At 59.0% G+C, this 27345-nt stretch overlaps 2 protein-coding genes across 4 annotated transcripts in view; both read right to left on the bottom strand.

Moving 5' to 3' along the window:
• Window positions 1-561: 561 nt before the first annotated feature.
• Window positions 562-3606, bottom strand: LOC134430787 (collagen alpha-1(III) chain-like). Its single transcript, XM_063178669.1, has 4 exons — window positions 3030-3606; window positions 1764-2573; window positions 1613-1715; window positions 562-1564 (listed from the first exon to the last, which is right to left on the bottom strand). Exons 1-4 carry the CDS (start codon window positions 3604-3606, stop codon window positions 562-564), a joined length of 2493 nt encoding a protein of 830 aa, XP_063034739.1.
• A 15538-nt stretch (window positions 3607-19144) lies between these two features.
• The window catches only part of CDK12 (cyclin dependent kinase 12), a 31869-nt gene continuing 23668 nt past the window's right edge, over window positions 19145-27345 (bottom strand). The window contains exons 12-14 of one of the 3 annotated variants that reach the window (XM_063179077.1): window positions 25967-26181; window positions 23081-23524; window positions 19145-20923 (exon numbers count right to left, since the gene is read on the bottom strand). In XM_063179077.1, the coding sequence (XP_063035147.1) occupies window positions 20247-20923; window positions 23081-23524; window positions 25967-26181 (1336 nt within the window). In that variant the 3' untranslated portion in view covers window positions 19145-20246. Of the gene's footprint in view, window positions 20924-21807; window positions 22359-23080; window positions 23525-25966; window positions 26182-27345 lie in introns of those variants that run through there. The other 2 variants (XM_063179078.1, XM_063179079.1) reach the window with 2 other exon arrangements.

Genomic DNA, 27345 nt, shown 5'->3' with positions numbered 1-27345 from the left:
TTTTGCCGAGCTGGCGGAGCCCGCAGCTATGCAAACGGGGCTCCGGGGGGGCTGGCGGGGCTGCGCCCGGCCGGGGGTCTCCGGCCCGGTTTGCCGCATTCCTTCAGCCGGGACACACCGGGAAGCCGATAATGCTTTTTTTTTTTTTTTTTTTTTTTTTTTTTTTTTTTTTTCGGTTGGGTTTTCTTTGGTTTTTTTGGGATTTTTTTTTTTTTTTTTTTGTCGGAACCTGCCCGCACCACCTTCGAGAAACCAGCATTTTTAAGAGACCAGGGAGGAGGAGAGGAGGAGGATTTCTGAGAAATGTTTTGAAAACGAAAAAAAAAAAAAAAAAAAACCAAAAAACCAAAAAAAGGAAAAAAAAAAAAAAAAAGAAAAAATGGGGGGAAAAATGAAAGAAAAAAGTTACGGGAAAAAAAGAAAAAACTAAAACGGGAAAAAAAAAAAAAAAAAGGGAAAAAGAAACAAAAACCCACAAACCGTTGTAGCAAAGGGGACCCGCTGCCCGACACCAGAAGTGCTTTCGTGTTTCCGTTCCGTTTCATTTCGATTAATAAATATTTATGGCCAACGATATGCAAGACCCCCCCGCGCCGGGCGCCGATCCCGCTCCCCGGTCCCGGTTCCCGGTCCCCGTCCCCGCCGCCCGGAGCCCGCTCGGCGGCGGCGGCGCTCGGGGCGCGGGCCCGGGGCCCGGCCGTTCTGCATGCACCGGCCCCCTCCCCTCCCTGCCCCGCCGGACGCTCCCGCCGCCCGCTCCCGGTGCCGGCCCCGCCAGGACTCGTCGGCCGTGACGAGCCGCCGCCGGTGCGATCGCGGCGAGGCTGTAATTACCGAGCGTCCTTCGACGGCGATTAATAAATATTCAATGTTGACTCCGCCGCCTTCGCCGCTTTCCTTCCGCCCCCGGGGGCACCGGGGGGCACCGGGCCGAGCCCCCCCCGTGCCGCCCCCGGCGGTGCCGGCGCCGTTCCCGCCGCCCGAATGCGCGGCCCGCGGGGCGGCGGCGCTGATATAACGCGGCTGTGCCCCACGGGTGTCCCCCCCGGGACCGGGGAGGCGGTGTCCCCCCCTCACCAATGAAGGCACCGGGATCCGGTGCGGCGGGCCCGGCTCGGTCCACCGGCGGTGACACCGCTGCGCTCCCCTGGGAGCGGGAGCTCGGGGCTCGGTGCCCGGGGCTGGCACCGGGCCGCGGTGCCGGTGGGCTCGGCAAGGCTGCGAGGCGGCGGCGGCCAAGGCCGGTTCTCGCGCGGCGGCCCCGGGAAGCCGGTCAGCTCCCGGGACTGGTGCCGGTTCCCGGTGCCGCTTCCCGATGGAGCCTCGGCTCGGTGCCCGGTGCCAGCGCCTGTGCCAGCGCCGATGTTTGCGCCGGTTGCTGGCGCCCGTTGGAGCCCCGGAAGCTCCCGCACCGGTTGAAGGAGCCGGTGCCCATGGGAGCCCCGGGATCCGCGATGTCCGGTGCCGTTCTCGGTACCCGGTGCCGGTAGCGCTGCCCGGTGCCCGGTGCAGCCCTGGCAGCGCGGTGCCCGTGCCCGGAGCGGAGCTGTCCGCGGCCGCGGTGCTGAACGGGCGCCCGGGTTCATTTACCGACAGCACCACCGGGGCTCACCGCCGCCCGACGGCCGCCGGCACCGGGCAGCGCCGGGCACTGCGCTCCCGACCGTGCGGGCTGGTTCTCCCCGGGATCACCGAGCGCCGGGGCCGCACCGGGGCTGCGGGGACGGAGGCACCGCTTTCCTCCCGTTATGCGTGTCCGGTACCCGCGCCCCGCAGCCCCGCGGCTTTTGGGGGTAAACCGGGCCGGTTTAGGGTCGGGCCGCGGCTGCAAACTGGGGCGGGATCCAGCGCGGCCCCGACGTGCTGGGCCCGGTGGCGGAGCCGCCGGTGTCGGGCCTGAGCCGAGGAACGGATCCGAGCGGCCCCCGAGCCCCCGGTCGGGCCCCGGCGCTCGCCGCTCCCCCCAGAGCCGCGGATCCTCTTCCGACGGCTCCGGCCCCACCGTCCTCCCGGGACTCGTTTCTCGGGGGGAAAAGCCCGGCAGGACCCGGGGACAACCGATGGGGCCGGGCGGAGGCTCCGCGGGGCCGAGGCCGGTGATGTGCGGCCCTTCCGCCACCGGCGGCACCGGGGCCAGGGCCGGATGGCCCCGCGGAGGGGAGGAGGGGAGGAGGGGACGCGGGGGCGCCGCCGACATCTGCTCCGGGACCGGCTGTGCCGGGGGTGCCGGTGCCGGTGCCGGGGCTGCGCTTTCCGTTCAATTGTCGGGATTTTTGTTTCCCCGGTGCCCCGCCGAAAATGCGGGAACCGGCAAGGCCCGGCCCCGCAATGCGGCCCCGCACTCCCGGTGTAAAGCTCCGGAGAACGGCTCCGGTGCGAAGCTCCGGTGGAAGGTTTTGGTGCACGGTTCCCGTGAACGGTTTCGTTGCAATGCTCCGGTGCCCGGCCCCGGTACGAGGTTCCGGTGCCCGGTGCTTGTGCCAGGCTCGGTACAAGGCTCCGGTGCCCGGCCCGCTGCCCGGCGGCTCCCGGGGAGGGCAGCGGGAGGTCGGGAGCCGCCGCCCCGCCGGGCTCTGCGAGTGTTCCGTGCCACCGTGGCATCAAACCCTCCTCGGGGGGTTTTGGGGGGTCCGGGGAGCCACCGGGACCCCGCGGCCGCCCGGGGCTCGGCGGAGCTCTGTCAGCACCGGGGGCACCGGCGGGGCGGCTCGCCGGGACTCAGCCCCGCTGTTTCAGAGCTGGGGGTCGGTGTCTGCCCCCTGAGCCCCCCCGGTGCCCGCGGTGCCCGCGGTGCCCCCGGGCCGGCCCCTCCCGGGCCCTGCGGAGCGCGGCGGGGGCGCGGGGCCAGCGCCAGCTCCGGGTCGCCGCTGCCACCGGCGAGTGCCAGCCGTGGCGGGGGGGGGGGAGGAGGAGTCATTGCTTCAGTTTAAATTTCATGGCATCTGTTCATTATTATACAGTGCGGATTTTTATATGGACAGCTAAATTAAAGACAGATTTCTGCCAAAATTGCAGATACCATAAAAAACCGGAGGCTCCCGGCGCCCGGCGCTCGCCGCGCTGCGGAGGCGGCCCCGCTCCGGGGGCTGCCCGGGGGTCGGGAGGGATGCGGGGGACACGGAGGGATGTGGGGGTCAGGCCGGGGGGGGCCGTCCCCGTTTTTGTGCCGTGCGGAGCCCAGGACGCCGAACCCCGTGGAGGAACGGGAGGTCCCGGCGGTGCCCGGAGCCGCGGCCGGGGCGGGCCGGGCTGGCAGCGATCCCCGGCGCCCCGGGGGCTGCAGAGCCGCCCCCTCCCCGCCCGGTCTGCCAGGCTCCATCGCAGAGGAGTTAAAACAAGGACATCTGTGCCTGGAATCGCTGCGAAGCTCCGAACCTGCCAGCGCCTGCTGGCACCGGCCGCCGGCGGAGGCGGCTTCTCCGGAATGCGGCACCGCCGGCAGCTCCGCCCGGAGCCCCGGCCCGGCCCCGGGGGCTGCGGGGCCACGAGGGCCTTGGCCCGGCTGGGCAGCGTCCCCCGCCTGTGTCTGCCCCCTTCGTGGCGGTCGCAGCCCCGAGGGAGTCGCGTTTCCCCGTCCCCATTCAGGGGACTGAGCCCTGTCCCCATCCCCACACTGGGTACGGCGGTGTTGGGGACAGCGAGGGGATGAGGAGGGAGCCCTGCCCTCCAATGGGGAGGGCACAGAGCCATGGCGGTGCCAAGGGAAGGACAAAGCTGGGGGCACCTGGGGGCCGGGGCTGTGGGAGCAGCCCGGGGTCTGCAGCCGAGGTTTGTGGGAAGGTGGGAACCTGCCCTCAGCCCTTCCTGGGACTGAAGGGGAGAAAATGAACAAAACCCCCAAGCAGGGGCAGAGTGGGAGGTTGGATCCAGCAGACACCAGGCCAGCTCTGGCTGGGAGCACTGGAGAGCAGGTGGTGCCCACCTGAGCACCGCCAGCAGCCCAGCCCCCTTCCCTTCCCCTTCCCTTCCCTTCCCTTCCCTTCCCTTCCTTCCCTTCCCTTCCCTTCCCTTCCCTTCCCTTCCTTCCCTTCCCTTCCCTTCCCTTCCCTTCCCTTCCCTTCCCTTCCCTTCCCTTCCCTTCCCTTCCTTCCCTTCCTTCCCTTCCCTTCCCTTCCCTTCCCTTCCCTTCCCCATTTTGGGTTCCAGCCCATCCCCACAGCCCCTCCGGACCCCCGGGCTGGGGTTCCCGCCCTGTCCCGGTGCCCCGGGGCCGGGGTCCCGCTCCCCGCTCCCGGTGGCAGCCGGTGCCTCATTTCATATGGGAAATGTCCATTTTGTTGCTACTTAAAAGCTGATTTACGGCGGCTGCATCCCAGCCCTGCCTTGGCCCGTGTTCCTCCCATAATCTGCCCATTTCTCTTGGCAGCTCCGGCTCACCAGAGTCAGTGCCGGGCTCCGGGAGCCCCCGGTCCCTTCCCGTGGCCCCCGAGCCCCGGCCACGCTCCCTGGTGCTGCTGGGTCCCGCCTGGAGCACAGCTCGGTGCCCTCCAGATGGCAGCGCCAACACCCCCAAAATGCCATTCCTGGGGCTGCAGGGGTGGAGGGGACACGGGAGGAGGTTGGGGACAGCACATGGGTGGTGTCACATCGCGCTGGACCCCCCTTCCATCCACCTGCGCCCTGGCAGCACGGACGGACAGGGTGGGCACACCTGGGCACGGCTCAGGGCCTGAGCCGAGCTCCTGCCCCCGGCGCTGAGCGCTGTCCCGCACGCTCCTAATTCACTTTTCCCCCATTAGGAACCTTTTTTTTTTTGTTGTTTTTTGTTAAATAGAATGGAAAAGCACACCTTTGGAATCATCGCATTACCGCGGCACGGCGTTATCAGGGCGATTAAAGCCTCACCCAAATTCCAGGACGGGCAGGATTGCGCCGTAATCCCGGCAAAGCAAACAACTTCTGAGCAAAACTAATTACATTTAGAGCAGCTGTGATAATAATCCTAATTCAAACCCCATTCCGTGCCTAAAATCCGGCGATCCGGCAGCGAAAGCCGGGCCCGGGGAGGGGGTGGCCGCGGCCCAGGTTGTCCTTTCACCACAGAGGTGACAAAAAAAGGCGATTTCTGGAGGAGTCACGGCATCTTTTGACCCCTCGTGGCTCCGAGGGGACATCCCCGCCCTCGGCCACCAAACCGGCGCTGCCCATCACCCTGCGTGACCCGGCGGTGGCGGTGCCCCGGTGCCCGGGCGGTGGGCACGGTGCCCAAACCCCTCCTCGGCGTCCCCGGGGACGGGGGGATCGCAGCTGGCGCACGGAGCCGTAATGGCCACGGCTGGGCTGGCACGGCGGCCCCGCGCCTGCGGGCACACGGGCAGCGGCAGCTTGTGCTCCGATTGTCCTTGACGAGTCCCCCGCGCTGCCACCCCCGGCACAAAGCCCCCTGTCGCCATCGTCACCGCCACCGCGACCCCCGGTTCCTCACGGGGGTGGCACCGGCGGCAGCTCCCCGAGCCCCGTGCGTGGCTCCGCTTGGAAGCAAAACCTCCGTTGGCATCTGCGGTGGCACTGCCACCACCGTGGTCACCGCTGTGGCACGCAGTGCCATCCCCACCCCGCCCGTTACCTTGGGGAACGCTCGCTACAAAAACTCTACCCTGGAGCTTTAATTCTTTTTCTTTTTTTTTTTCTTTTTTTTTCTTTTTTTTTTTTTTTTTTTTTTTATTAAAGTTGCCAAAAATTTGTGTTAGCTAATGGCTTCTTAATTCCGCCGAAACCCAGGGAAGGAAAATGATGCCATTCATCTTGTATTGGTTTGAAATCACGTCTGACAACTAATCGATCATACTGTGGGACATTAACTCCTTTGGATGGGGGCCCAAGCGCTCTCGCAGCTCCTCGCTCCCGCGCTGGATCCATTTAACTACTTTACTGCTGGTATTTTGGCACGTGGCTCCGCGGGCTGCTTCCTCTCCGGTTGGTGCCGCTGAATTATTTGCCTTTCTCCGGGTACAGCTGGCACGGAGCTCCCGCAGCTTCCCCCGCCCCTTCCCCGCCGCCCTTCACCCGACCTTGGCCCCCCGAGGGCTCCACGCCCCCCCCTCGTCCATGGATCCCCCCCTCATTTTGGGGGTCCTAAGGGGTGGCTTTGTTCCCCTCACCTTGTGGTGACCCCAGGTGACCCGTGCCTCAGTTTCCCCGTTTCTCCACGGGGGTGTCGCTCAGCGTGGTCGCAGGGACAGGCTGGTGGCACCTCGCAGCCATGAGCAAACTTGGGGTGGTGGCCCCATCCCTGATGTCCCCCCCCCCCCCCTCACCCCAGTGTCAGGTGACCCACCAGCCCTGGTGACATCAGGGGGACAGGGATGGTGGCACTGTGTCCCCCCGGGTTTGGGGACCCCGAGGTGCAGCTGAGGGTGCTGGGGGCACCCCCAGGACAAGGGGTTGGATCCTGTCCCTGTCCATCCACTGCTGTGGGCAGGAGGGATGTGGACATTGCCATGGGGAAGGTCCTGGAAGGACAACAAGGGACCCAGGGTGACCCAAAGGGACTCAGGACACCCCAAGGGCCGCCAGGCACGGCAGGCTTTATATGGCCGAGGTGGGCGGGACCAAACCCAGGGCAGGCTGTGATTGGTCAGCAGCACCAGCCCTAGATGGGGATTGGCTGCCAGCAGAAACCCTGCATGGGGATTGGCTGAGGCCTGTGCCCATCCCAGGGGTCTGGGCGGTCCTTGGTGGCCCCCCAGGGATGAGGGGACACGTGGGTGTCCCACGGACCCCCCTCAGTGTCCCAGCGCTGTCCCAGGGGACACACCCGAGCCAGGGTCACAGCCCCACGTCCCCCTCCAGGCCCTGGGTGCCACCAAGGGGTCACAGGAGGGGCTGTCCCCTCTCAGGGGGCAACACAGGGACACGGTCCCCTCACTGATGGCCCCTGGTTGAGGAAAGCCATCATGTCTGTCTGTCTGTCTGTCTGTCTGTCTGTCCAGGCCTGTATGCTGGTCTGTCCAGTCACCCTCTCCCCACCCAGTCACCTTTCTGTCTGTCCCCCTCCTGTATGCCACCTGTTCATTCATCTGCCCATCCCATGTGTCCGTCCATCCATCCATCCATCATCGATCCATCCATCCATCCATCCATGATCCATCCATCCATGGATTCCATCCATCCATCCATCCATCCATCATCCATCCATCCATCCATCCATCCATCCATCCATCCATCATCGATCCATCCATCCATCCATCCATCCATCCATCCATCCATCCATCCATCCATCCATTCATCCATCCATCATCCATCCATCCATCCATCCATCATCCATCCATCATCCATCCATCATCCATCCATCCATCCATCCATCCATCCATCCATCCATCCATTCATCCATCCATCATCCATCCATCCATCCATCCATCATCCATCCATCCATCCATCCATCCATCCATCCATCCATCCATCATCCATCCATCCATCCATCCATCCATCCATCCATCCATCCATCCATCATCCATCCATCCATCCATCCATCCATCCATCCATCCATTCATCCATCCATCCATCCATCCATCCATCATCCATCATCCATCCATCCATCCATCCATCCATCCATCCATCCATCCATCCATCCATCCATCATCCATCCATCCATCCATCCATCCATCCATCCATCCATCCATCATCCATCCATCCATCCATCCATCCATCCATCCATCCATCCATCATCCATCCCTCCATCCATCATCCATCCATCATCCATCCATCCATCCATCATCCATCCATCCATCCATCCATCCATCCATCCATCCATCCATCATCCATCCATCCATCCATCCATCCATCCATCCATCCATCCATCCATCATCCATCCATCCATCCATCCATCATCCATCCATCCATCCATCCATCCATCCATCCATCCATCCATCATCCATCCATCCATCCATCCATCATCCATCCATCCATCCATCCATCCATCCATCCATCCATCCATCATCCATCCATCCATCCATCCATCCATCCATCCATCCATCCATGGATCCATCCATGGATCCATCCATGGATCCATCCATGGATCCATCCATGGATCCATCCATGGATCCATCCATCCATCATCCATCCATCCATCATCCATCCATCCATCCATCCATCCATCCATCCATCCATCCATCCATCCATCCATCCATCCATCCATCCATCCATCATTCCTTTCATTGTCTTCATCCCTGTGACCTCCATCATCTGCTTCATCATCCCCTTTATCCTCATCCTCCCCACCTCCCTCTTCACTCCCATCCTCTCCATCACCCCTGTCATCCCCTTCATCCCCATCACCCCATCACAACCTTCACCCCACCACCACCTTCATCTTCATCCTCACCTTCAACCCTCACCACTTTCGTCTCCATCATTCCCATCTTCATCTTCATTGCCTCCACCACACCCATCACCCCCATCATCCCCACCATCCCCTTCATCCCCATCATCCTCTTCATCCTCACCATCCCCTTCATCCCCATCATCCCCATTTTCCCCACAACCCCCAACATCTCCATTATTCCCTTCATCCTCGTCACCCCTCACTTCTGTCGTCCCCTCCATCCCCACCCTCATCATCATCCCTATCATTCCTTTCACTCCACCACTGCAATCATCCACTTCATCCCCTTCATCCCCATCACTCATCACTCCATCAGCCCCATCCTCCTCCTCATCCCCTCATCCACACCGCCATCATTCCCATTATCCTCATCATCCCCATTCCCCCTCACTTCCACCATTCCCTCATCCCCATCACTCCATCATCCCCGTCATCCTCATCACCCCCATCATCTCAATCATCCCTGTGACCCCAACTCCTCAATCATCCCCCTCACCCCATCACCCCATCATCATCCTCATCCCCCCATCATCATCCTCATCACCCCCACTACCCCAATCATCCCCTTCATCCCATCGTCCCTGCACCCCAACACCTCAATCATCTCTGTCATCCCATCATCCCCTTCATCCCCATCAACCTCATCATCCCCATCATCCCCATCATCCCTTCACCCCATCACTCCCATCATCCTCCCATCCATTCTCCTCCTCACCCCCATCATTCTCATCACTCCCATCGCCCCATCATCCCCTTCATCCCCATCATCCTCATCATCCCCTTCATCCCCATCATCCTCATCACCCCAATCATCCCTGTCATTCCTACCATCCCCTTCATCCTCATCATCCCCATCATCCCCATCAACCCATCACTCCCAACATTCCCATTATCCCCTTCATCCCAATTCCTCCCTCACTTCCACCATTCCCTTCATCCTCATCATCCTCATCACCCCCATAATCCTGTCATTCCCATCATCCCAATCATCCCTGTCATTCCCATCACCCCAATCATCCCTGTCATTCCATGATCCCCTTCACCCCATTCTGCCCTCACTTCCACCATTCCCTTCATCCCCATCACCCCATCATCATCCCCATCACTCCCATCATCTCATCGTCCCCATCATCCCCATCTTCCTCATCACCCCAATCATCCCTGTCACCCCCAACATCTCAACCATCCCTGTCACCACCACCACCCCAACCATCCCCATCATCTCCATCATCCCTGTCATTCCTACCGTCCCCTTGATCCCATCATCCCCATCATCCCATCCTCCTCCTCACCGCCATCATCCTCATCATCCCTGTCATCCCCATTGTCCCCTTCACCCCATCACTCCCACCACCCCAACCATCCCTGTCATTCCCATCATCCTCATCATCCCTGACACCGCAATCACCCCAATCATCCCTGTCATTCCCATTATCCCCTTCACTCCATTCTGCCCTCGCTTCCACCATTCCCCTCATCCCCATCACCCCCATCATCATCCCCATCACCCCATCCTCCTCCTCACCCCATCATCCCTGTCATTCCTACCATCGTCATCATCCCCATCATCCCCATCACCCTTTCCTCCTCCTCACTCCCATCATCCCCATCATCCCCATCATCTCCATCCTCCTCCTCACCCCCATCATCCTCATCATCCCCATCCTCGTCCTCACCTCCATAATCCCTATCATTCCTACCATCCCCATAATCCCCATCATCTCCATCACCCCCATCACCCCTTCCTCCTCTTCACTCCCATCATCCTCATCATCCCCATCATCCTCATCATCCCCATCATCCCCATCATCCTCATCATCCCCATACCCCATCATCATCCCCATTATCCCCATCCTCGTCCTCACCCCCATCATCCCTGTCATTCCTACCATCCCATCATCCCCATCATCCCCATCACCCCCATCATCCCCATCCTCCTCCTCACCCCCATCATCCTCCTCATCCCCACCACCCCAATCATCCCTGTCATCCCCATCACCTCCATCATCCCCATCCTCCTCCTCACCCCCATCACCCCCTTCACCCCCATCCTCCCCACCACCCCCACCCTCCCCAGCACCCTCCTCCCCCTCCCTCCTCCGCTCTCCACCGATGAAGACGCAGACCCCGAGCGTATGTCAGGAATCAGAGCCTGTCGCAGGCGCCTAATCTGTTTTTCTAAGCCGCCCACGAGCAGCACGTTTGCCGAATTAGGCCGACAGCTGCTACGGGTCCTTCTCCCCCTCCGCGCCCGCTCCGCGCCGCCTGCCGCAGATGCCGGGGCCGGGAGCGGCGGGTACCGGCACGGCGGCCTCGCGCCTCCCTCCCGCCGCTCCCCGGCACGCGGACCCCGGCACACGAGGCCCGGAGCCTCCCCGGGACACACACCCCACCCACCAGCCCTCCCTCCCCCGGGAGCGCGGCGCATCCTCTGCATCCTCCTCTTTTTTATTTTTTTTTTTTTTTATTTTTTTTTCCCCCTCTTTTTTTTTTTTTTTTTTTTTTTTTTGGATAGCAGTAGAATGCAATATGCAAATGAGATGGTTATTACCGCAATGTTCGTCAAGCTGAGCTGAGAAGACATTAATAGCCTGATGAATATGCATGTGAATTTGTTAATTAAGTTAATTATTCTGCTGAAAATGCATTCGTCTTCCAAGGACATTTTCCCAATGATTTTTACATGCTTCAGTCATTAGTCATGCTGTATTTTATCAGGGAAATGAGTTTGCTTAAGTTGCACAAAAAAAAAAAAAAAAAAAAAAAAGCCAAAACAACAAAACGGGAAAAGGGGTGAAAGAATGCAGGAAAACAGGAAAAAAGGGGGGAAATGAAAAAGGAACAACAAATAAAGGGGGAAAATGGAAAAGAAAGAAAAAAAGCAGGAAACAAAGCAGGAACTGCAGCTCTGGGGGAAACTTAGCAGGGCTGCAGGTGGGTGCAGGTGGGCGCATCCTCCCCATCTCCCCCCCTCTGATGACAAACTTTTTTTTTTTCTTTTCTCTCTCTCTCTCTCTCTCTCTCTTTTTTTTTTTTTCCAGTGCCAAATTTCCAACACATTAATTAATTGTTGTAGCCAATTAACTGTAGTTGTGCAAATGAGTTTAGCACTAATTACCATGCAGTGCCTGTAATCACATAAAAAACTTGCTGAGAGGTGGAGGCAGCGGAGCTGGGGGGGTGAGCGGGCGCTGTGGCAGCGGGGGGACACGGCGGGGTCCCGGTGGCTCCCCCGGTGTCGCGGTGCCCGGCTGGGGGCAGGTGACGGCGACAGCGGTGCCACCGGGGCTGGCCGGGCACACGCGGGGGCAGATGGCAGCTCCTGCGCCGTTCCGTGCCGTGCCAGGGCGGCGGGAAGGAGGAGGGCACGGATGCCCTCAGTGCCCCCCATCCTCCTCCTCAACGCCCCGGCTGTGCCACCTCTGCCCACCCGGTGACGCTCTGAGCGGCGCTGGCACGGCACGGCGCTGCCCGGGACAGGGGGTAGCCGCTGCTGTGCCCTCTCCATCAGCCGGGCTGGCAGCCGGCGGGCACCGCGGACGGGCTGGCACCGTGCCCGGCCGGAGGATTAGCCGTGCCATGGATACGGACTCCGCAGGGAACGCCGTGCTGCAGGCCTGGGGCTCCGCTGGCACGGCGCGGTGGGCACGGCACGATAACGGTGTGACACGGCACGGTGCAGCCTGGCACGGCCCGGCGTGCCAGCCCCGGCCGTGCCCATCCCGGGGGGCTCCCCCCGGCCGGGAGGCAGAGAGTTAACGCGGGACCCGCCGCGCTATAAATTTTGCATCGTGCGGGGCTGGGGGGAGCTGGGCGGGAGCCAGGGGCGTCTCTAGGTAACAATAAACACCCGGGCAGGAGCAGCTGGTGCCCCGACCGCCTCTGCATCACAATGCCGGAATCACGCTAATCAAGCGCCCGCACCGCGCCCGCACCGCCCGGGCACCGCTGGGGCACTGCCCGGGCACCACCGAGAGGCTCCGGCCGGGGAGGGGCCGGGCACGGGCAGGGCATGGCCGGGGTGAGGGCCCGGCTCCGGCCACGGGGAGGGTTTGGCCGTGGGGAGGGTGTGGGAGTGGGGAGGGTTTGGCCGTGGGGAGGGTCCAGCTGTGGCAAGGGGCTGGGCAGGGTGAGGGGCTGGGCAGGGTGAGGGGCTGGGCAGGGTGAGGGGCTGGGTAGGATGAGGGTCTGATCTGGTCAGGGTGAGGGGCTGGGCAGGGTGAGGGTCTGGCCACAGTGAGGGTCCAGCCATGGTGAGGGTCTGGCTGTGGGGATGGTCCAGCCATGCTGAGGGCTCTGGCCTGGCAAAGGTCTGGCCATGGTGAGGGTCTGGCCACAGTGAGGGTCTGGCCATGGTGAGGGTCTGGCCACAGTGAGGGTCTGGCCATGGTGAGGGCTCTGGTGTGGCAAAGGTCTGGCCATGGTGAGGGTCTGGCCACGGTGAGGGTCCGGCCATGCTGAGGGCTCTGGTGTGGCAAAGGTCTGGCCATGGTCAGGGTCTGGCCACAGCGAGGGTCTGGCCATGGCGAGGGCCACCCCAGGGCTCACATGCCACCACCATCCGTCACCAGGGAGAAGGGCCGGTGGCACAGACCCCTCCTGCTCCTGGCAGAGCATCCAGACAAGATGGGTCTGACCCCTCCAGCCATGGCCGCTGTCACCGGTGGCACAGGGCCAGGCTCTGGTGACACCTATGTGCCACCATCACCCTGGCACCACGGTAGCACTGTGGCTGGTTGTGCCAGCACTGGGGAGCCAGCCAGGACCCCCAACACCTTCCTCTCCCCAGCATCTTCCTCTCCCCCTGATGTCCACGCTCGGGTTTGGCCACAACCTCTCCACCTCCCATGTGCCAAGAGTTGGGATCTGTGGGGGCTGTGCCCACCCTGTGATGTGCCCCCCGTTTCTCTGGGCAGGCTGGGGGATGCATGGGGCTGTGGGGACCATGGTGGCAGCAGCGGTGGCTGAGGAGTGTGGTGGCAGCAGTGGCCAAGGAGGTGTGGTGGCAGTGGTGGCAGTGGTGGCAGAGGTGGCAGTGGTGGCAGAGGGGGTGTGGTGGCAGTGGTGGCAGAGGGGGTGTGGTGGCAGTGGTGGCTGGGGGGGTTTGGTGGCCCTGGTGGCTCAGGGGGTTTGGTGGCAGTGGTGGCAGAGGTGGCAGTGGTGGCAGAGGTGGCAGTGGTGGCAGAGGGGGTGTGGTGGCAGTGGTGGCAGTGGTGGCAGTGGTGGCACAGGGGGTGTGGTGGCAGTGGTGGCAGTGGTGGCTCAGGGGGTGTGGTGGCAGTGGTGGCAGTGGTGGCAGAGGTGGCAGTGGTGGCAGAGGTGGCAGTGGTGGCACAGGGGGTGTGGTGGCAGTGGTGGCCGCCGTCCCCGCTGGCTGCCGTCTGCATTCCAGCGCAGGAGGCAGCTGTGCCACCCCCCAGTGTCGCTAAATATTAATGCTGCCCTACATTGCGCCTCGGCACCTGGCACGGGCGAGCCCCGCCGGCCCTGGGGGCTGGGCAGCTGCCCCGGCCCCACCGCCCGGCCGGGCCCCCCCGGGCTGTGCCAGAGGCTGCGGGGCACACGCCAGACCCGGCTGTGTCCCCTCCCCAGAGCCAGGAGGGACAAAACACCCATGGTGGCACTCGCGGCGGGGAGGGCAGAGAGGGGCTGTGAGCCCCCCGTGACCCCTCAGGGATGGTCCCGAGAGCAGATTTGGAGCGGGATTTGCTGGCAAAAGGGAAAACCATCCTCGGCTGAGGACGTGCCGCTCGTCACACGAGTGCCAGGCTGCAGCGGGGGTGGCCCCGGCGCCCGCCTTGAGCCCCAGCCAAAAGTGCAGAGCCGAAAGTAGGGGGTGATTGATGGCAGCGTTTGGCTCGTAAGGGCACCCGGCGGCCCAATCCTCCCGCGGCCCCAATTCCTCCCCTGCCCCTATTCAGAGATCATGTTGTCTCATGTTGGTCCCAGAGGCGCCATTAATTAAAAATACATCCAATTAAATGGCAGGTGAAAGCGTGCAGCCGCGGCCCCCCCGCGCCTTGGCTCAGCTGCGCCCGTGGCAGCGGGGAGGGCGATGTGCCCACCCGGAGCGCGGTGCCAGCTCCTGCCAGGGCCCTGTCCCCATGCCGGTGCCCGCTGTCACCCCGCCTGTCCCCCCTCCCACAGGCCGGGCGTGGCAGGTGGCATTTGGTGGCAGGAATGTCCCCCAAATCGAGGCGCGCTCAGCGGCACAGGAGCGTTGGCACTGCGGGGACCGGGACAGGGCGTGGGTGATGCCCTCGGAGGTGGCACCGGGGGGCACCCGGGGCTGGGGACCCCCCCGGGCCGCGGTGGCTCCGCGTTGTCGCTAATTGGAGCCGCTAATGGCGGGCGCTTCCCGCTCCGGGTGCTGCTGGCAGGAGGCACCAGCTGTGCCACCGCCCGCGCCGCCGCTTTAATCAAGCTGCCGGTGCGAGGGGACAGGGCCAGGTGGCCCCGTGGCACGGGGACTGTGTCACCTCCCCCCCGTGCCCAAGGAATCCGCACCCCATCCATGCCCACCAAACCCCATCTGTGCCACCAAACCCCATCCATGCCACCAAACCCCATCCGTGCCCATCAAACCCCATCCGTGCCCGTCAAACCCCATCCATGCCACCAAACCCCATCCGTGCCCATCAAACCCCATCTGCGTCCACCAAACTCCATCCATGCCCATCAAACCCCATCCGTGCCCACCAAACTCCATCCATGCCCACCAAACTCCATCCATGCCCATCAAAACCCATCCATGCCCATCAAACCCCATCCATGCCACCAAACTCCATCCATGCCCATCAAACCCCATCCATGCCCACCAAACCCCATCCATGCCCACCAAACCCCATCCATACCCACCAAACTCCATCCATGCCCATCAAAACCCATCCATGCCCATCAAACTCCATCCATGCCCACCAAACCCCATCCGTGCCCACCAAACTCCATCCATGCTCACCAAACCCCATCCGTGCCCACCAAACTCCATCCATGCTCACCAAACCCCATCCGTGCCCGTGCTGCCACCCAAAATCCACCCGTGCACTCAAAATGTGGCATCTTGATGCCAAGGGATGGGAAATGCCAAGGGATGAGGGTGCCCCCATCCTTCCCCCCAAAACTGAACCCCAACACCTCATCCATCCCCCACCCGCGGCCTCCAACACCTCCAAGGGATTTTTGGTTTGTGGTAGGTTTTTTTTTTTTTTTTTTTTTTTTGGTGGTTTTATCCTCCTCAGTCCTTTTCTTCTCTCCCCTCTCCAAATGCCAGCGAAAGGTGTGAACGGGTTTTTGGAAGGAAACGTCTAAATTGGATGAAAAACCTTTAATGCCGACAGCCGGAGCAGCTGGAAGGACAAATATAGCCGGAGAGGAGGAGGAGGAGGAGGAGGAGGAGGACGGGGACGCGGTGGGAGGTGGTGGCCGTGCCGAGAGCGACACCTGGTGACAGTCACCCCCCCCCAACCCCGGACACACGTGTGAACACGCGTGTGCCAGCGCAGGTGTGCGCGCACCTTGTCACACGCGTGTGCCCACCTTGCCACACGCGTGTGCCCGCCCGGGAGGTGCGAGGCCTTCTCCAGGTGGGAATCGCGACAGGATCCCGTGGGATGCGGGGATCTGCTCCATGGGAAGGCCCCGTCTTCCTCCTCTTCCTCCTCATCCTCCTCACATTCCATCTCCGTCCCCGCTCCAAGGATGCTCCGGAATGCGACGGACGCTGCCACCACCGCAACCCCAGCGCCGTGAGGGCACGGCGAGGATGAGGAGGAAGAAGAGCGGCGCCAGATGCCACATTTCGATCCGATGGAGCCGGGAAGGGTGGGATGGAGCGGGCAGGAACGTCGGGATGGAGCAGGCAAAGGGAATAATCCAAGCGGGGAAGAGCCGAACGCCGGAGAGATTTACAGCGGGCAGCCCCCCGGCCATTTGGCACGGCAGCTGCTGCCGAGGAAGTTCAATGCCAAAATAAATTAAACGGGATAAAACTGCCCTGGTCACCTTCGCACCGGGATGCCGCAGGAGCCGGGGCCACGTGGGGGCTTTGTCTGGCGGCAGCGGGAAGGGAAAGTGGGATTGGGATGGGATTGGGATGGGATTGGGATGGGATGGAGCTCAGGGTGGCATCGCGTCCTTTCTGAGGGCCCGGAGCCCCGAGCAGGGGGCAGGAGGGCTGGGTTAGGGATGCAGCCGAGTGCAGGGGCCCGGGTTAGGGATGCAGCCGAGTGCAGGGGCCCAGCTGCCCCTCCATAAATCAGGGGAGCCTCTGGGTGGGCGCCGGGGGCTCGCTCCTGCCTTGCCAGGCACCGGGGAGCGCCCGGCGCCGCCGCCGCCCCCCCGCCATCTGCACAGGGATTTTATTTTAAGACGTGTCAGCGCAGGGATCGGAAGCAGGCGAAAGGAGAGCGAGAAAGCCGGGGCTGGAACGGGAAAGGGGCGGCAAAGCCGGGGCTGGAACGGGAGAGGGCGGGGATGGAGGCACGGACGCGGAGCCACGGCCCCTCCAGCTGCCCCTCGCCTCGGAGGGGCTGTGCCACCCTCAAGCGAGCGGGAAGGAGATCCTAGGACGGCTCCCACCATCCCAAATTCCTGCTTGGCTCAGGAGGGGTGGGAAAAACAGTCCTGAGTCCTCCAGGAGCCACGGTGGGGTTGGGAGCAGCACTGGGAAAGGGCATGGAGGAAGGCACAGCTCCCTTCTCCTGCCCTCAGAACAATCCATCCCCTCCAGGCATCCTCTCCAGCACCCAGGGGCTGCCAGGAGCTGGGAGAGGGTTTGGGGCCAAATCTCACCCTCAATCCTTCCCTCTCCAGCACCCAGGGGCTGCCAGGAGCTGGGAGAGGGTTTGGGGCCAAATCTCACCCTCAATCCTTCCCTCTCCAGCACCCAGGGGCTGCCAGGAGCTGGGAGAGGGTTTGGGGCCAAATCTCAACCTCAATCCTTCCCCTTCCCACCTCCCCACCAGCTCTGGGTTTCCTGTTCTCACCTTGACCAAACCATCCCCTGCTCCAGCTCGGGCATCTCCCTTTGAGCAGGAGGAAACCCAGGGCTAATGATGGCTCAGAGCTTAATTAGAGAGTGGAATTTGGGGGCTTGCAGAGGCTGGCAATGCCAAATCCCACCCCTCTCTCCAGGAGGGAATAAAAGGCTTTCCAAGGAAAACACAAGTTACCGTGGGATTCCAAAGGCTACGGGGGAAGCAACGGAGCAAAAGGCAACCAAGATATACAGTAACAGGAAATATTTAATTTTCCAATCTCCACTTCTCCATTTTTATAAACTGAAAGGAAAAAAATTTTTTTTTTAATATATTACAAAATATCTGTACAGAGACAAAGGTACAACCGAAAAAAGGCGCGCTCGGTCTCCGAAGGAAACTCGGGAGAGGTACAGCAAGAGTCTGACCAGAGGCTTCTCTGCTGGGAACTGCTACAGGGGGGAGAATTTGGGATTGAACCCAGAGCCAGGATGGGGGGGAAGGAGGGGGGAGCTGCCCTCACTCCCTTGTCTGTAACTGCACCAGTTTAAATCCTCCCAAACGCACAAATCCCACCCGACACCGCAAATCCTTTTGTCTTCCTCGTGCAGAGCATCGGGGGAAAAAGGTAAAATTAAACAAAAATAAAATAAAAAAGGGTGGGGGGAAATAGATGAAAAAAAAAAGGTGATGGAAGCCAGGAGAGGCCCCACAGCCCCACAGGACCTGGCCAGGCTGGTTCCCCCCAGACCCCCTGGAAAGGCTCGTGCTGGGACCAGTTAGGAAAAGCCACTGGGAGGGGAATAAGGAGAGAAAGGAATGATGGAATCACCTTCCACAGGAGCCCCGAGGGGCCCTGGGGACAGCTGGCAGCTGCCACCGAGCAGGGAACAGATGCCTGGAATGTCCATCCCTGGCTGGGGCTGGGACAGGAGGCACCGCCAGCCCCTTCCCCAGCCCTGCTGCAGGAGATGGAGCTGGGCCAGGGAGGGCTTGGGGACACCCAAACTGGGAAAGGCCACCCTAAACTGGGACTGATGACCCCCAAACTGGGGCTCCAAAGCCACTGTGACACCAGCATGGGGAGCAGGAGGTCGAGAAGGGCTCGGCTCATTCCCGGCAGCTTTGCTGGGAATGTGCCAGTTTGGAGAGACAATAAATAGGCAGCAGCTTCCTAAGAGGATTCAGCACAGGAACGAGACTTTTCCTTCCAAAGAGGATGGTATTGGGAAGAAAAAAAAAAAAAAAAGCAGCAGCAGCTCCATGGCAGCCTGGAGCTGGTGCCAGGAAAATGGGAAATAGAGAAATTAAACCCCCCCTCCTAAAGCCCCTCGGTGGGTTCAGTGCACTCTGTGTCTCACAGAACTTCTCTTTTTTTCTCTCTGCACATCAGGCATGAGCTAAGTTAAAAAAAAAAAAAATCATCAAGCCAACAACAACAAAAAAACAAAAAAGCAAAAAAAAAAAATCCCAAACCCTACAAATTTCCAGTGGGAATTCTGCAAACAGCATCGCTCCTCAGTGCTGGGAGCCACCGGTCCCTGCATATCACCAGCAAATAAAAATCAAAAATATATATCTATATATTGAATTTCTCTCCCTTCCTTCCTCCCATGGCAAAGCTGGGTAAGGCAGGATCTCCCCAGGTGGAGAAGCATCACCTATTCAGGTGCATTTATTTAAATTTATCTCTCTGTATAAAAAAAGAAATTAAATCCTGTTAGTAGCAAGAAGGTCTCTTGGCCCACCCCAAAATTCCCCTCCCCTTTAACACTCCAGAACTGTCGGCTCTAAAATTAAATGTTTTCCATAGGAAAGGCCTATTTGGAAAAAAAAAAAAAGCTGATAAATAGGTACCTTTGTTTTATTCATCTCTTTTTAAGTCTCATTGAAATGAACAGCGCAAGGGTCTGTGGGAGGAGAAAATCTATCGTAAATACTTCCTTGACAACAACAAAAATAGAAATATGCTCATGGAAATGACACAGGAACACCTGGAAAACCTCAAAGGGCTGAGATGTGACCGACCTCGGCAGGATGGGCAGCACTGGCCCAGGATTCCGGGGACAAATCACTCCCATCTGCTGGCAAATCCCACCAGATGTTGGGATTTTTGCTTCCTCTTTTTTAATTCTTGAAGGGTTCTGAAAGTTACAAATGGCAGAAATCCCTGGTTTTCAGGGAGGTGTTCTCCTCGGCTCTTAAAAATAAAAATTAAAACAAAAGACACAAAAAAAAAAAAAAAAAGGAAAAAGACAATTCCCAATTCCCACTGCCAAGTTACAGCAGGAGGGATCCAACACCCAGAGACCCTTCCCAAAAATCAATGTACTAAGGCTGCTGTCACAGAGGACAGGACTGGCCCTGGAGCAGAGGGAAAACTGGATGCTTTATGGAAAAAAAAGCAACATCAGATAAACCAAACACAACCAGTGTCACATCCCAGGTCCCCATGCTGGGATAACCCATCCAGGTGCCTCTGCATCGATAAATTCCCCTTTTCATTTGTTCTTTCAATTTTTTTTCTTAAGAAAACGGGGAAAACAAACAAAACAAAGCAACAACAAAAATAAAACCGCTTTGGGGAGCAGCCTCTCCCCAGCCCTCCCTGACCCACTGGCAAACTCCAGTGCCCAGCCTGGGGTAACAGCATTTTTAAAATTCCTTCTTCCTTCCATTCCTACTTTTCCATCAATCCCCCCCTTCTCCTGGCTCAGTTTGCTGCAGGGTTGGGATTATTTGTGTCACTAACCAAGCAGGGGAGGCCAGTGGGGACTCTCTGGCATCTCCTGAGCGAGGGAGGGGATGCAGCAGCTGAAACGCGGACGAGACCTTGCTCTGGCCAAAAAAAAAAAAAAAAAATTAAAAAATTAAAAATAAAAAAAACCCAAAAAAATCAAGTCCTGTGGCTAAAGGAGAGGAGAGGCAAGGGGGGGATCCCAGGAATGTCAGTAGGGAACCCCCCGGCCCCGGCCTCCCCGTGGAGGCACTCGGCCAGGCCCTCGGAATGCCTTCCCGTAGGAAGACGGCGGCGCCTGGGTTGGGGCACCCCAGCCGTGCCCCGTTCCTGCCCCGCTGGCAGCGCCCGTGCCCGGCCCCAGCTCGCTGTAACTCTGCATTTTGGCCTCTGGATGTAGCAGCGCGTTGCTGTTGCTCCCCTCGGCTTTGCCGAAGGCGTGGATGGCGCCGACGGGCGCTCTGGCGAAGCGCAGGTCCTGGTCCCCGGGGAACTGCAGCGAGCCCGTGCCCTGGTAGCCGCTGCTCTCCCCGAGGTGGCTCACGGAGCCCAAGAAGGTCCTGCTCTTCCCCAGGGCTTGGGCAGGAGAAGGTTCTGGCAGAGTCTGGCCCGCGTTCCCGAGCTCCTCGGCACCGAATCCCCCCTCGGAGCTGTCGGTGCTGTAAGTCCTGCCGGGCTGCGAGCGGCCGTAGCGCGGCGGCTCCTGCGGGGCGAGGCCGAGCGGCTCCGGGTCGGGCTGCGACAGGAGCTGGAGCAGCGCAGCCGTCACGGCCGGGTTCAACTCCTGGGCTGCTCCGGACAGATCCCCTTCGGCCACGGGAGGAGGCGGCGGCGGTCCGGGGGGCTCGGGGGGTCTCTTCTCTGCTGGGACAATGGCAGGAGGACACGCTGTGGAAGGGTGACTTCTTTTAAACACCGTTTCAAACAGACACAAAGACATTTTTCTAAGCAAATCAAAACCGAGCCCTGCCGTAGGCCGCCCGCTCGGGGATGCTCTGGGAAGAGGCGGAGGGAAGAGTTTGAACTGGCTGCCTGGGAGATCAACGTTCATTAACAATGTTCATTAACGCTTTCGCCCCGGCCCCCGCGCACCCAACAGCTGTCCTAACACCTGGGCAGCCGTGCAGGGAATTCCCTGCCGGATCAAAGGCTGATTCCGAGCAGGAGGCACATGTGGAGCCACACGCCAGCCCCGCGCTCCCCCCCGGGCAGCGGCTCCGGCTCCAGGGGCAGCGAGGCCGGGATGTGCAGCCTTGCACAAACACAAACCCGAGCCCAGCGCACGGCTGGCAGCTCCTGAGTGCCCCCTCGGCACCCCCAGGGCAGCGGGGCACCCGATCCTGACCCTCCCAGCCACCCACGCCAGCCCTGCTGCCAACAGAGTCCAAAACAAGTTCATCCCCCGAATATTTCATGAGCACGAGAAAAGCCTTCTGCTTCCTCCCCCCCTGATTTCCTCCCAAATCAGGGTTCGTTTCCCTCCTGCAAGAAGAAAGCTCCGTCACCCCCAGCCCACCCTGCTCTGTGAGGCCGAGGAAGCACAAAGGAGGTGGGAGATGGAGCAGAGCCCTCCCCTGAGGCAGTGCCACCACGGCTGCAGGTGACACCAGGGCAGGGAGGGGACATGACCTGCTCCACTCCCTGCCTCCTTCTGGAGCAACACACCTGAGCTGCCTCCTCTCCCTCGCCCACGGGGGAAGGAATTACTGGCGATGGCAGAGCCCATGGACACCTTTGTTGGAATCACATCCTCAAATCATTGGCAAAACTGGTTATTAAAAAGGTCAAACTTTATTGTGAAAACCAGTAGTCTTCCAGGACCACCCCTCCACCCGTATCCGTCAGTCCACTTTGAAAACTAGATTGTATTGAAATCCAGAAAAATAAAACAACAACGGGGGAAAAAAAAAATAAAACAAAACAAAACAAAAAAAAAATAAACAAACCCCAAAAACAATCTTCAGGTAAAATTTGTAAAGCCAAGCTGATCTGGGGGACAGCAAATCATTCCAAAGAATTATCAACAGAGAACAACGGCATCGAATTCCATCTGCTCTACAGTAACCTAGTTATCTTCCAGGACTAGGGCAACAACAACAACAAAAAAAAAAAAAAAAAAAAAAAGAGGAGGAAAAAAAAAAAAAGAAAAATAAAAAAGCACGATCACAACTGGCTCGTGGTGGGCGGGTGTTGAAGGCACGAGAACACAGCACGTTCAGCTACATTGCAGGAGGTGGGATCGGGCCAAAACAGGCTCCCCGGAGAGTCTGAGACAAACTCAGGAGGCGCTTCTACAATTTGGTGAGGTCGTCACAGGCTGTTGCTAATAAATTCAAAAAATCAACAGAAACAAAAAAAAAAAAAAAAAGACATGGAGACATTTACACTCACCTTTGGAAAGGAAATCCGAGAGCTCACTGACACAAGCAGGGGGTTTTAAACTCGTTTGGTTCAGTTTCAGGGCTCAAAAATCAGCTCCAGGTAGAACCAGGCACTTGTGGATGCTCAGGTTTTACCCACACAGCTGTCACTATCCCTCCCTTCAGCACTCACCACTATTTCAGCTCTTTAAAATCATCTCTGCAGGTTTATTTATTTAAGAGGGCAAGGAGGGGATGGTGACAAAGAGCTGGGAAAAATGCAGAGGTGCAGCAGCATCCTGTGCAAAAAACCTCCCTGGACGTGCAAACTGATTGCTAGGGGGGTTTGAGGAACAACTGACCCTCCAAACTTCCCTTGCACTTTTGGGCAAACCCCAAAACCTCCAATTCACCTGCACTGGCCCACTCCCAGTGGAGCACTCATGGATTTTGGGGTAATATTTGCCTGTTTGGGCTGTTTAGAGCTGTTCAACCTCCTGAGCTGTCCAGCACTTACCGCAGGGAAGGGAGTCAGGGTCTTTCCTCCTGATGTCCAACCACATCCTACCCCCTTCCCTCCTCCCATCCACACCCCTGCTGCCTCTCTCCCATCGCTCCAAGCCCTCATTCCTGGCTGCAGCACTCTCTGGGATGCTCCCACCAGGTGTGTTGCTTCTCATATTACCTGTGCTCTCCTCGGCGTGCCTCGTCGGGCTTTTCCTGGAGCCCCGCTGCTGCTGCTCGCCGCTCTTCTCCCCGTTGCTCTCCTCCAGGGTTATCCCAGGCTCCTGGCTCTTCATCAGCTGACTCAGCAGAACTGCCAGCACGTTCTGCATGTCTCCCTGAGCGCTGGCTGCCTCCGGAGTCTGCTGCTGCTCCTCCTGCACCTCTGCGGGCGGCTCCTCCGCCGCCTCCTCCGCCGCCGGGGGCTCGTGGTGCTGCGCCGTGGCCTCGGTCAGGGCCGTGATGGACTGGTTGAGAGCCTCCAGCTGCTGCTGCATCTCGGGGTTGGAGTGCACGTTGAGCAGCTGGGCCATCTGGGGCACGCTCAGGTCGGTCTGGCTCTGCAGCAGGTTCAGCAGCACGGCCAGCTCGCTCTGGTTCAGCTGCTGGGTGATGTCGCCCAGGCCTGCGGGACACGCGGGGAGGGGGAGGTGGGGAGGTGAGGGGTGGGATTTTGGTATTGCACAGAGGTGATGGACAGAGCCAGAAACAGCCCTTCCCATATCCCATAGCCAGGAATAACCCTCATCCATATCCCATAGCCAGGAATAACCCTTATCCATATCCCATAGCCAGGAACAGCCCTTACCCACGTCCCATTGTCAGGAACAGCCCTTCCCAATATCCCAGAGCCAGGAACAGCCCTTACTCATATCCCATTGTCAGGAACAGCTCTTACTCATATCCCATTGTCAGGAACAGCTCTTACCCGTATCCCGTAGCCAGGAACAACCCTTCCCCACACTCCACAGGCAGGAACAGCCCTTCCCCACACCCCACAGCCAGGAGGAGCCCTTCCTCACATCCCAGGGTCATAATCCACATCCCACAGCCATGAAAAGCTTCTCCCCACGTCCCAGAACCATGAACAGCCCTTCCCCATACCCCAGAGCCATGATCCACATCCCACAGCCAGGAACAGCCCTTCCCCACACCCCACAGCCATGATCCACATCCCAGAGCCATGATCCACATCCCACAGCAATGAACAGCCCTTACCCACACCCCACAGCCAGGAAGAGCCCTTCCTTACATCCCAGGGCCATAATCCACATCCCACAGCCATGAACAGCCTTTCCCCACGTCCCAGAGCCATGATATACATCCCCAAGCAATGAACAGCCCTTCTGCATGTCCCACAGCAAGGAACATCCTTTTTCCATGTCCTACAGCACTGACCACCCCTTCTCCATGTCCCACAGCAAGGGACATCCCCTCTCCACATCCCGCAGCACCCAATGCCTCTTTTCTACATCCCATAGCCAGGAACTTTCCTTCTCTCCACATCCCCCAGCACTGCAGACCCCTTCTCCACACCCCACAGCCCCTGGCCAGCCCCTGTTTGTGTCCCCAGGCTGGGGGGGAAGGCAGGGATGCTCCATGAGGAGGATTTTGGGATGCGGTGCCAGCCCCAGCTCCGGTGGCACGGCTGGCACGGCAGCAGCACCCCGTGGCACTGCACACACACTGCACCCACAGAGCTGCTGCTGCACGGCCCCCAGCCCTGCCCAGAGCCTCAGCACACCTGGCTGCTGCTCAGAGCAGCTCAGCCAGGCCTAACTGCCCCATTCCTGGCTTTGGGAAGTGAGGGATCCCGAGGATACCAGGCTATGGCAGTGGATGAGGATGGCAATGGAAGTCCAGACCCCACAGCAGGGCAATCACAGCCTGGCCCCTCTCCTGAGACCCCCACAGACCCAAATCACTCCCTCCTGCGCTGGGAAGGCTTCCCAGGATGCAGCTGAGCTGCTCTTTGGGATGCAGGAAGGGCGTGTGCCCTGACACAGCACAAGGAATTAGGTCAAGCAGAAGGCAATGCCTTGCTGGGAGCTGGCCTGGGATCACAGGACTCTGTCCTGACCTGCAAGGATCCAGGTTATCCTAAAATACATCCTGGGAGTGGCATCACCTCCCTTCACAGCCCAATGACAAGTGACAAGGGTGTCCCTTCACGCTGACAGTGATGCTGGAACTTTCTGGGAATAAGGGTGGCAAGGCTTTGGTTTCAGCAGCTTAAAATGGAGCTTCTCTTGCTGGTAGGCAATGGAGAAGGGGACATTCTTCTCCCAGCTGTTTGTTAATCCAAGCACCACCTTTTGTCCATCTGCCATGTTTCACTGAACACATGGATTGTGCATTCCCTGGAGCAAGAACTGTCTTCCTCGTTACTTGTCAGCACAGCATTGGGCACAAAGGAAGCCTTAGCCCATATCTGGGTTTTTTTCTAAGGCTTCTACAGAACAATCAGGGCAGCTCTGTGTAAATCCACATTCCTCCCCTCCAACTACTTGCTGGGCACAGGGGGTTTGGTCACTGTTTGGAACAGTGCACAAGTGCAGGTCCTGCCAGTCTAGGTGACCTTTTCTGCAGCAAAGTGCAATAATTTTCATTTTTGCCCATCAGCCTGACACTTCCCACCCCTAATCTTCATATAATTTATCAACAAGATCAAACTTCAGCTCATTGCACACCCTGGACATGGCTCCACCTTCCAGCCTATGATTCCTATGATTTGTTTCTCCACTGGCTGAAGTGACTCAACGACTCCTTTCATCATGCAGCCCCTTTTAGAACTAATAACACAGCTCAGAACAAATTCACAGTCAGCTCATCAGTGACTTCTGAGGACCAGACAGAACCTTCTGCCTCTTCACAGCAGAGAGAGGAGAAAAAAAAAAAAACCAAAAAAAAACAACTAAAAGAAATGAGGACAGGAAGAGCCTGGAATGCCCTTTCTGCAGAGAGTTAGAGGTGGAAGAACCAGACTGGCTAAAAAACAAACCCAAACCTCCCACACCCACGGAAGGAACACACCAAGAGCCTTTCCCACACCCAGGTGGGCACTGACCTACTGCATCTGCAGCACCAGGCTCTGCTTTGAGCTGGGCAGGCTGGGGGGGCACAGGACTGCTGTTGTTTTTCACAGTGTCTGTGCTTGGAACAGAGGTAGTTTCTTTCCGAGAAACTTTTGATACCGGAGGCTCCTCCACGGCCATCCCGCTCTGCCGCTGCCGCCGCCGCTTCTTGCTCCACAGCTCGTGGCAATCCTGCCAGTGGGGGAGGCTGCAAGAGAGGGGGGAAACATGGCAGGGAAAACAAGGCAATCCTCAGAACCTACAGAAGCCCCCAGCACAGGTGGTGTTGCCCCTGGATCGCTGGAAGTGGCCAAGGGCAGCTTGGATAGGGTTTGGAGCCACCCTGGCATGGTGGGAGGTGTCCCTTCCCACCCAAACCATTGCAGGATGGAATTTTGTAGATGCATGTCATGTTGTTCCACTTTTACAAATGGAGAAATGGACTCAGGAAGGGATTTTAGGAAGAAATTCTTCCCTGTGAAGGTGCTGAAGGACTGGAATGGATTTCCCAGAGAAGCCAGCAGGGAAACCAAGGGAATCCTCAAAACCCACAGAAAGCCTTAGCACAGATGGTGTTGCCCCTGGATCCCTGGAAGTGGCCAAGGGCAGCTTGGATGGGGTTTGGAGCTACCCTGGCATGGTGGGAGCTGTCCCTTGCCCAAGGCCCCTTCCCACCTAAACCATTGCAGGATGGAATTTTGTAGATGCATGTAATGCTGTTCCGTTTTTAGAGATGGAAAAATGTCCAGAAGCCAGCAGGGAAACCAAGGGAATCCTCAAAACCCACAGGAAGCCCTTAGTGCAGATGGTGTTGCTCCTGGATCCCTGAAAGTGGCCAAGGGCAGCTTGGATGGGGTTTGGAGCCACCCTGGCATGGTGGGAGCTGTCCCTGCCCATGGCAAGGGTGGCACTGGGTGGGATTTAAGGTCCCTTCCAACCAAACCATTGCGGGATGGAATTCTGTAGATGCATGTAATGTTGTTCCGCTTTCACAGATGGAGAAATGGATTGATGAAGGGATTTTGGGAAGGAATTCCTCCCTGGGATAGTGAAAGATGTCCCTGCCCATGGCAGGGGTGGCACTGGATGAGTTTTAAGGTTCCTTCCAACCAAACCATCCTGGGATTCCAGGATCCCTGACTGCAGCCAGACCTCCACAGGAAGGGGCAGGTCCTGGAGCCAGCAAAGGCAGTGTAAAAATAATTTAATTTGCACATCTCTGAATGTGCTGGGATCTCACAAACCCAGTGGGTGCACCAAGCTCTGGGAGTGTCAGGAAAGGCCCTTCCTTGAGAAGCACAGAAGGAAACAGGGATCTCCAGAGCTGTGGCTGCATTTTCACACAAACCACTCACAGTTTTATCATCTGCTT

This window comes from Melospiza melodia, chromosome 30 (genome assembly GCF_035770615.1).
Source record: "Melospiza melodia melodia isolate bMelMel2 chromosome 30, bMelMel2.pri, whole genome shotgun sequence".
In the NCBI taxonomy this organism is placed as follows: domain Eukaryota; kingdom Metazoa; phylum Chordata; class Aves; order Passeriformes; family Passerellidae; genus Melospiza; species Melospiza melodia.
The sequence above is the reverse complement of the archived record's forward strand: the minus strand, read 5'-3'. Positions and strand labels throughout refer to the sequence as shown.